Here is a 10000-nt window from a genome sequence, read left to right as displayed (position 1 = left end):
CTGTATAAGTGGACTAACTACCTGAGTGGTATGTGTGACTGGACTCGTGCTGTTATCGTGAAACGGACAATGGTGTCACTCGTATATGCAGGCGGATAGCCAATTCGTATCTGCACTTTTGTGTGCGTGCGTGCAAGGCACTGGTACAGTAGAACGGTTTCTATTGATGGGAATGAATGGCGACGGGACAGTGTTCCGACCTCGGCTAGATGAGGGGCGGCGTCTCTGAGAAACGCATCTTACAGCCCAGCCAGTATTATTTAAACCGTAAGTGGAATGCAGACACGGGGCATAAGTGATAAAATTTGGTTGAGCAAAAGACGCTGAATTTTACTTAGCGTGCTGGCTATATTAACTTGTTTGAGGCTAAATCTAGTTTACCACCGCGCGCTGCAACCCCTGCGCGAGCTCGAGGCGCTGTGGACGGCATCCATGAAGTGTCGCCTAATATTCCATTTTTGATGAGTCCGCGGTCCGATTCTTTCCTTGCCAACATTTTTAAAAAGAAAAATAGATATTCGCGTGGCAGGCTGCAACTCTGGTGTGAGTTCAAAGATTCTAAACACAAGAGCCAAGTCGTTGTTTCCAACAAATGTCAGTTTGTTGAACGCCGAACCCATGAAGGGAATATGTATTTTACTCCATAGACGGCTCAAAAAATCTAAATGTTAAAAATTCTTTTAATGCAAACTTAATTTTTCCGGATTTATGTTTTGGTTTTATCGATAACGTGATTGTTTAATGTACAGTATAGGCGGGGTGATGAATAAACGAAGCCTACTCCATAACTCATATTTTATTTATATTTGTAACGAGTCTTTTGTCAAATACTAGAGTAAACAGTGCGCGAAGGTGCATCTGCAATATTGATGATTATACACTCGCGGGTTTTGGTTTATCCGACCTGTGGAAACAAAATTTACATAAATTCTGAGGGTGAGATCCAGCGTTGGACTGGAGCAAGGAGTGACAAACAGGGTGCTTGTTTTCCACGGGTTCCCAGTCGTTCCCTTCGCTTCAAGGGGGGGAATCCTCAAAACGCCTGTATGAAATATGGTAATTTCGGCTACAATTTCTGAGGAGAGAGGGAGCAACGTTACGTTCTCTTGGTCCCTCGTGTTTTCCTCCCCCCCCCGACCAAGGCTACAAATTGCAGGCTTTCTGCAAGAATGAATCCCACAATGCAGTGCTCTATGCACAGAAGAGAGGACAGGGTCGTTCAGCTCCGTTTTGGTTTGCTCCTCGTCCGTCCTCCCTTCCAGAGCACCTGTTGTTAAGTTCACTTGTTGCAGTGCCGTTTTTTTTTTAACCGCCGGTTGGCTCGAGCTCATGGCGGTTCCGAAGCCTGACACGATGTTTCCATTTGCGCCTCAGGCTGGCAGCCGCGCTGGTTCGTCCTGGACGGAGGAACATTGTCCTACTACGACTCTCAGGAAGAGGCCTGGAAAGGGAGCAAGGGCAGCCTGCAGATCTCCGCCTGCGAAATACAAGGTGAGCCCCGTTTCTCAGGAACCGCCTCTTTTGCACAGCTGTAACTTTCAACCGTTTTTACAGGATCAAAAACAACATTTCTGCTGGTAGGCTATGCAACAGCGTGCTGCTTTCAGTCTAACGCTGAGTCACCTTTCACCTCCGCCCCAACTGCAGTGCACTCCTCAGACACCAAGAGGGTCGACCTGACCGTCCCAGGGCAGCAGTACTTTTACCTCCGCGCCCTTAACGCTGCGGAGAGGCAGAGATGGCTGGTCGCCATGGGAACGGCCAAGGCCTGCCTGACGGACAACAGGACCAAGATAGAGAAAGGCAAGTACCACAGATACTCTAGTACTAGATCATCCCAATCACAGTTACTCAAGTACTACAGCACTATATAGTCAGTAGGGTGCGATTTTTGGACACAGCTAAATTTTATATCATCCCTGCCATTGAAATGCAATAGATCACCACTACCGTATTTGCGGAAGTACGGGATTATCTTATACCATAGATATAAAGTGCTTAGCAGACCTGTGTCTCGCCGTAGAGCTGCAGGAGAACGCAGAGGCGCTGAAGGCCAAGATGTCAGAGCTGCGTCTGTACTGCGACCTGCTCTGCGAGCAGGTGGGCCGGATCAGGGAGGAGGAGCCTGGCACCGCAATGGGGGTGAGCCGCCAGCAGAGGGCGCCAGAGTCAATGCAAGATTCAATAGTCACCCAGTGTTCATCTTTGTATATTTAAAAGTGTGTTCTCTCCTGCCCCCTAGTGGTTGGTGCACCAGCACCCACAGAATTTGGACTCATCACATATCTATGGTTTATTAAAATAAGTTTATAAAACTGGTGGAGTCTGTTAATTTGTTTCTAATTATGTGGTTTTCAAGAAAATATTGATAAATTAGGCCCAATGTGTGTATAATGTGTTCACAATGTGTGTGTGTGTATATTATGTGTGTTTGTGCGTCTAATGCATGTTTGTGTGTGTACGTGTGTGTGTGTGTGTTTGTGTGTGTGTGTGTGTGTGTTACAGGACCGAGGAGACATGGTCAGGTCCACCTGTAGCTCCTTCCTCAGGACCCTGGAGGAGTGTCTGCTCATTGCCAGTCGCTCTTTCAGCTCGGACCTGCAGCTGCGAATTCCCCCCCAGAACCCCACTGTGGGGACCAGCACACTGCACAAGGTCAGCCCAGCCCACCTGACTACACAACCCCACTGTGGGGACCAGCACACTGCACAAGGTCAGCCCAGCCCACCTGACTCACACACCACACTTGACCCAATCACCAACAAGGACTCAGCCACACCACACATGTAGAGACCAACAGTACACACACGCACAAGGTCAGCTCCAGCCACCTACACACAACCCCACACCACAACCCCATCACCAGCCCACCTGATGAAAAGGGAAACACACAGTCCCTGAGGCCTGCTCCAGTCATCATCCCACACACACACACGACACCTGTATGGAGGCGGCCGGTGTGAGGTTACGAGCAGGCTGTTGGCGGAGTAGGTGTGACTGTAGTTAGGGGGAGTTTCTGTGAGCATTTCTGTTCTGTTGTCTGACTCCTCTGTTTCTGTGTATTGCAGGTCAGAGGTCCAGCCCAGCCCAGTCCCAGCCAATCAGAACAGTAAGCATTTACCTGTCTCACCTGTCTTAGAATGAAGGACTACAGATTTCAGTGCCCCACCCCTCTGTGACCTCTGACCTCTGTCTACCTTGCTTCCTCAGGAGGCCGGAGCCTAACGAAGCAGAGGGGCGTGGCCACTCTGGGTCAACTGCTGAAGCCACGCCTTCCCAACATGACGGTAAGTCCTTCTCCCAGAACTGCCCAATCACAGAGCTCACACATCCAACACTGCCCAATCACAGGGCTCACACATCCAGCAGTGCCCAATCACAGATCTCACACACCCAGCACTGCCCAATCACAGAGCTCACACAGCCAGCACTGCCCAATCACAGAGCTCACACACCTAGCACTGCCCAATCACAGAGCTCACACAGCCAGCACTGCCCAATCACAGAGCTCACACACCCTGCACTCCCCAATCACAGAGCTCACACACCCTGCACTGCCCAATCATTGAGTCCACACAGCCAGCACTGCCCAATCACAGAGCTCACACACCTAGCACTGCCCAATCACAGAGCTCACACACCCTGCACTGCCCAATCACAGAGTTCACACATCCAGCACTGCCCAATCACAGAGCTCACACACCTAGCACTGCCCAATCACAGAGCTCACACACCTAGCACTACCCAATCACAGAGCTCACACATCCAGCACTGCCCAATCACAGAGCTCACACACCTAGCACTGCCCAATCACAGAGCTCTCACATCCAGCAGTGCCCAATCACAGAGCTCACACAGCCAGCACTGCCCAATCACTGAGCCGACACAGCCAGCACTGCCCAATCACTGAGCTCACACACCTAACATTTCCCAATCACAGAGGCCTGGTGGGCCCGTGGATCAGGAGCTCTGCTTGTTTACATTCTCCTCAGCACATTGTAGCCCTCTTAACGCTATGAGCTGTCATGTGACTATGACCACAAGTTTACCAGCTGAGGAGGAGCCTGATTGGATGACAGGCCCATGGTGGGGTCAAGCTCATTGTGTTCCATGTGGGAGGAGTGATGTCATAAAGCAGTCTGAATAAGTGATGTCATAAAACATCTGGTTGAGTGACGGCCTCCGGCTATACTGCCCTAACAGTGTGTGGTCTGTGATTCATAGAAACTCTTCCTGCAGAAGATCACCCTGCAGAGACTACAGACACACCTTCCCAGGACAGACAAGGGCCACGCGGGGCGGAGCATGTTGGAGAAGGGGTGGAGCTAGTAAAAGGAGGGATGGAACAGGGAGAAGAGACTGAGGCGGAGGACAAGGCAATTTCTACAATGCAAGATGTTTGCATCATTCAAACTGAGGGACAACAGGAAGTCAGTCCAGCCAAGGATGAGGAACAGGAAGTCTGTCCAGCCCAGAATGAGGAACAGGAAATCAGTCCAGCCCAGTCTGAGGATCAGGAAGTCAGTCCAGCACAGAATGAGGAACAGGAAGTTAGTGCAGCACCGAGGGTGGAACAGGAAGTCAGTCCAGCCCAGAATGAGCAACAGGAAGTCAGTCCAGCCAAGGATGAGGAACAGGCAGTCTGTCCAGCCCAGAATGAGGATCAGGAAGTCAGTCCAGCACAGAATGAGGAACAGGAAGTTAGTGCAGCACGGAGGGTGGAACAGGAAGTCAGTCCAGCCCAGAATGAGGCACAGGAAGTCCGTCCAGCCCAGAATGAGGAACAGGAAGTCAGTCCAGCCCAGAATGATGAACAGGAAGCTAGTCCAGCCCAGTGTGCAGAACAGGAAGCTAGTCCAGCCCAGAATGAGGAACAGGAAGTCAGTCCAGCCCAGAATGAGAAACAGGAAGTCAGTCCAGCCCAGAATGAGAAACAGGAAGTCAATCCAGCCCAGAATGAGAAACAGGAAGTCAATCCAGCCCAGAATGAGAAACAGGAAGTCAGTCCAGCCCAGTGTGCACAACAGGAAGTCAATCCAGCCCAGACTGAGGAACAGGAAGTCAGTCCAGCTCAGAATGAGGAAAAGGAAGTCAGTCTAGCCCTGAATGAGGAACAGGAAGCTAGTCCAGCCCAGTGTGCAGAACAGGAAGCTAGTCCAGCCCAGAATGAGGAACAGGACATCAGTCCAGCCCAGAGTGTGGAACAGGAAGTCAGTCCAGCCCAGAGTGAGGAACAGGAAGGCAGCCTAGCCCAGAATGAGGAACAGGAAGTCAGTCCAGCCCAGAGTGTGGAACTGGAAGCCAGTCCAGCCCAGAGTATGGAACATCAGGAAGATATTCCCAAGGAAAGACACAAAGTGTGCCCTGCCCAGCCTGAGGAAGAGGGGGAGGAGGAAGAGCAAGTGGATGTATCATTCAGTGCTGTGATACAGAATAATGAAGATCCTCCCCCATGAACCCCCAATATTCAGGGACCTATCATGCATTGGGCCCCAAGATTACACAACCTTGCGGGACCAAAACTAACCATCAGGATATCACAGGGACTCCACCACAGCCAATACCTCACAGTAAACACCAGCCCCCCCCTATGATACACCCCCCCCCCTGTATTATAATATACCAGCTCCCCCAGTATAATACACCTGTCTGCTGTAGATATTTCAGCCGCACAGATGTGCACGATTCCCTCCAGTGCAGCGACCTGTACGGACAGGAACTCCAGCAGGAACTCACTGCAAGTTCAATAAAAAAATCCTCTCTCATTTCCTCTCTGTTTTATGTATGTGAATGGTAAATGGACTGCATTTATATAGCGCTTTTATCCAAAGCGCTTTACAATTGACGCCTTTCATTCACCCATTCACACACACACCAATGGTGAAAGGCTACCATGCAAGGTACCAATCAACTCATTGGGAGCAATTAGGGGGTTAGGTGTCTTGCTCAGGGACACTTCGACAAGCCCAGGGCAGGGGATCGAACTGGCAACCCTCCAACTGCCAGTCAACCGCTCTTACCTCCTGAGCTATGAATGAAAGGGGAGTGGGGGGGGATGCTGACCTTGACATCTCTGTTGCTACAGTGTGTGTGACTGTGAGTACATAGTGTGTGTGCGTGTGTGTGTGTGTTCGAGTGTGAGTATATAGTGTGTGTGTGTGTGTGCTAAAGTGTGTCCTTGGCCTTTCCTTATTCCTGGCTTCCTGCCCACTTCCTGTCTGACCTGTGTCCATGGTTACAGAGATCATATAACCGAGTGTTGCCCACGGTGACGGCTTCTCTGTTTACTGTTTAGACGAGGCCCAGCAGTGAGGCTCTCTCCCTTTCAAAATCCACATCACATGACTCGTGTCTCTCTCAGGCCAGCCTCACTTCAGAATCTACACCTGCGTTTTACCCACCTGTCAACAATCTATACATGACCAAAAAATAAATAAAAATCAACATTTAAAAAAATCACTGGACCTCATCCTGTAAATCAAGTTCACAACAGGCACAGTTTCTGAAAGTGAGTAAAAGTGAATTTGGGTCAGATCCTCCTTTAAGAGGAGCACCAATTAGCTATGCATTTATTTATAATGATATGATGCATTTTACAGAACCATCTGCGTTTCGAAGGCACAGACAAGCAGAGGCTAGCGATAAACTGGAAATAAAACCAGGCTAAATTACCTGTGCATTATGACATCATCATAATTTACAAGAACACACGGCCGAGAGGGGTCACCTGCAGCCCCAAGAACAACCTGCTAATACAGCTGTACATATCACCGGTGCACAGGTGTGACTGTGAGAAGTATGGTCTGTATACAGGTGTGACTGTGAGAAGTATGGTCTGTATACAGGGGTACAGGTGTGACTGTGAGAGGTATGGTCTGTAAACAGGTGTACAGGTGTGCCTGTGAGAGGTATGGTCTGTAAACAGGTGTACAGGTGTGCCTGTGAGAGGTATGGTCTGTAAACTGGTGTACAGGTGTGGTTTGTATATATACAGGTGTGACTGAGGAGGGGACCCTGGATAAATACACAAGGTGAAATTCAGTGGGGGGGGGAGAGCCTATTTACAGCCACAGTAGCAGTAGCAGTTCCCGGGTTCACCTCTGACCCAGTCCAGTATCCGGATACTGGGCGTGTCTCCAGCAGATGGACATGTGACACTGCTCTTCCTATTCTGAGAACTTCAATCCGGTTTAAGATGTGTGTCACTAGAGAGCTCTGCCCTCGTGCCAGGACAGTAATGGCCTTGTATCTCACGTTACCCAAACAGTTTCCATATGCAGGTTCAGTTCAGCACTCCTCAGGACCGATGCATTTAACACCCTCCTCGTGCCAAAAACACAACCTGAATATCTTCTCCAGCAGGGGGCAGTAAGGAGCAGGGGGCAGTCAGGGGGGAGACTTACTGCACAGGTGAGCAGGTCTCCTGCTGAACAACAGTAGCAGGAAATGCTGCAATCGCCATGGATTCTGCTTGAAAAAAAAATCTGGACCAATCAACTGTCCCGATGATTTCACAGCCATGTTCTCTCAGCCAATCACATTTGTCTTTGTATTGATTATACTCCTCCCATGTTTCCAGGCAGGAGACTGGCTGCTCTGCAGATGCTCATCGCTCCGCCCCCTCCCACAGAGACCAGCCCCCCCCCCATGTGAAATACAATAAGCCAGCTGGGGGCAGGGCGGTGCGGGGCGGGGCGGGGCGGGACAGCTAAATCCTGATTGAGTGATTAAGACAGAATGCAGTGTTCCAATGCCTGTCCAGACATCAACAGAGCAAGCTCCTGGTTCAATAGCAAGGAAGAACAGTTGGTGATATAGGGACTATGGGTTATGTAGGCAATGGTTCTGTAGTTTTTCAGGTTGTCTCAGTCCTTTGAGCACTCAAGTGAAATACTTGCAGTTTGTTGAGTCGATAGTACAGAACGTAGTGCACTTCAGCTGGCCAAATGACCTAGGAAACAATGGAAGAGGCATGAATGACATCATCGGATATTCCCAAATAAATGTGCTCCACATCATCACACAGCAGAGATGGGTACATCATCACAGACAGGAGATGTGTACATCATCACAGACAGGAGATGTGTACATCACAGACAGGAGACGTGTACATCATCACAGAGCAGAGATGTGTACATCATCACAGACAGGAGATGTGTACATCATCACAGAGCAGAGATGTGTACATCATCACAGACAGGAGATGTGTGCATCATCACAGAACAGAGATGTGTACATCATCACAGACAGGAGATGTGTACATCATCACAGAACAGAGACGTGTGCATCATCACAGAGCAGAGATGTGTACATCATCACAGACAGGAGACGTGTACATCATCCAGAGCAGAGATTGTAATCATCACGACAGAGACTGTACACATGCAGTAATATATTGAATCTGCAAATGAAAGTGAAGGAGAACGAACCCAGGAAGGAAGGTTTTGCAGGTGTGAAAACCAAAGTCTTTCCCATCGCACTCCTCCACCCCCTCATAACGATACCCATCACCACAATACGCCCTCTGGCACTCTGCAAGGGAGGGAGGGAGAGAGAGAGAGAGAGAGAGAGAGAGGGAGGGAGGGAGGGAACGAGGGAGAGAGACTATTTTGTCACATCACCAAACCTTCTTAATATTTAATTCTAAACTGTCCAATAAGCAGTGATGGCAAAATCTAAATATTCAGTAAAACATTTTGTGTCACTATAACAACCTGTTCTCTTCAGAAAGACAGTGAGAGAGGGAGAGAGACTACTTAGTCACCAAATCACCAAACTATCTTCATATTTAAGTCTAAACTGTCCAATAAACAGTGATGGGACAATCAAAATATTCAGTAAAATCCGGACATTGTGTGTCACTAAAACAACCCGTGCCCTTCAGAAAGAGGGAGAGGGGGAGGAGGGGAGAGGGGAGGGGGAGAGGGGCGAGGGAGAGGGGCGGAGGGCGAGGGAGGGGGAGAGGGGGAGGGGAGGGGAGGGAGAGGGGGCGAGGGAGAGGGGAGGGGGGAGGGAGAGGGGGAGGGGAGAGGGGGGGGAGGCGAGTGGGGAGTGGGGAACAGGATGCAGCCGGCGGGGAGATCTGTGGCAAGGACAGGGTCCCGACGGTCTGCAGGCCAGAGGGCGCCGCGCGGCTGAGGTGGAGAGGACGGGCAGCTGGAAGGGCGTAAAGCACCAATCAGATCGCAGCGCGTACATCCTGGATATGACCACCATACACAGGACTTACACTCCCGGGATCTGACCCCCAATGAAGGCCAGCGACCCCCTCCCCTGAAATCATGCCACGCTTGGAGGCAGCGACTGACAGTCTGATATGCACCAATCAGACGCCAGCGACTCACACTGCCCTGGGATATGACCACCAATGAGACAACAGAGACTCACACTCCACTGGGATATGACCACCAATGAGACACCAGAGACTCACACTCCACTGGGATATGACCACCAATGAGAGGCCAGCGACTCAAACTCCCCTGAGATATGACCCCCCAATGAGAGGCCAGCGACTCACACTCCCCTGAGATATGACCCACCAATCAGACACCAGCGACTCTCACTCCACTGGGACATGACCACCAATCAGACACCAGCGACTCACACTCCCCTGGCATATGACCACCAATGAAAGGCCAGCGACGCACACTCCACTGGGATACCTTGATCGGCTGCCATCCATCCTCATCCTTAAAATAGAGTGTCCTTTGATCCTTCCGGAAGGCCAGCGCATTCTCTGTGTGCAGCTGATCCAACTCCTCTTCACTGTTAACCACAAAAATCTGCGACAGGCCAAATAAAAAGTTAGTCAGCTGATCTACTGTCTGAAATAAGGGGGACTTTGGCTCTTTACAGATCTCTTTGGCTCTTTACAGATCTCTTTGGCTTTTTACAGATCTCTTTGGCTCTTTACAGATCTCTTTGGCTCTTTACCGATCTCTTTGGCTCTTTACCGATCTCTTTGGCTCTTTGATCAACTCCTCTTCCTTTAAACCAATCT

The 10000-nt window shown here is 50.1% G+C and overlaps 2 protein-coding genes across 12 annotated transcripts in view; one reads left to right on the top strand and one right to left on the bottom strand.

Moving 5' to 3' along the window:
- Nucleotides 1-5765, top strand: part of LOC135262181 (neurofilament heavy polypeptide-like) — a 5892-nt gene extending 127 nt beyond the window's left edge. The window contains exons 1-8 of one of the 3 annotated variants that reach the window (XM_064349088.1): nt 1-28; nt 1375-1491; nt 1648-1803; nt 2024-2142; nt 2506-2655; nt 3069-3109; nt 3211-3287; nt 4225-5765. The exon at nt 1-28 is cut by the window's left edge and continues 127 nt beyond it. In XM_064349088.1, coding sequence (XP_064205158.1) covers nt 1-28; nt 1375-1491; nt 1648-1803; nt 2024-2142; nt 2506-2655; nt 3069-3109; nt 3211-3287; nt 4225-5456 — 1920 coding nt within the window. In that variant the 3' untranslated portion in view covers nt 5457-5765. Of the gene's footprint in view, nt 29-60; nt 268-1374; nt 1492-1647; nt 1804-2023; nt 2143-2505; nt 2656-3068; nt 3110-3210; nt 3288-4224 lie in introns of those variants that run through there. The other 2 variants (XM_064349087.1, XM_064349086.1) reach the window with 2 other exon arrangements.
- A 3560-nt stretch (nt 5766-9325) lies between these two features.
- The window catches only part of wu:fc38h03 (acetylcholinesterase collagenic tail peptide), a 13683-nt gene continuing 13008 nt past the window's right edge, over nt 9326-10000 (bottom strand). For 4 of the 9 annotated variants that reach the window (XM_064349111.1, XM_064349117.1, XM_064349112.1 and 1 more), the window contains one exon: nt 9337-9782. In XM_064349111.1, coding sequence (XP_064205181.1) covers nt 9543-9782 — 240 coding nt within the window. In that variant the 3' untranslated portion in view covers nt 9337-9542. Of the gene's footprint in view, nt 9783-10000 lie in introns of all 9 variants that reach the window. The other 5 variants (XM_064349119.1, XM_064349116.1, XM_064349115.1 and 2 more) reach the window with 5 other exon arrangements.

The sequence above is a fragment of the Anguilla rostrata genome, chromosome 8 (genome assembly GCF_018555375.3).
Source record: "Anguilla rostrata isolate EN2019 chromosome 8, ASM1855537v3, whole genome shotgun sequence".
NCBI lineage: Eukaryota > Metazoa > Chordata > Actinopteri > Anguilliformes > Anguillidae > Anguilla > Anguilla rostrata.
The sequence above is the reverse complement of the archived record's forward strand: the minus strand, read 5'-3'. Positions and strand labels throughout refer to the sequence as shown.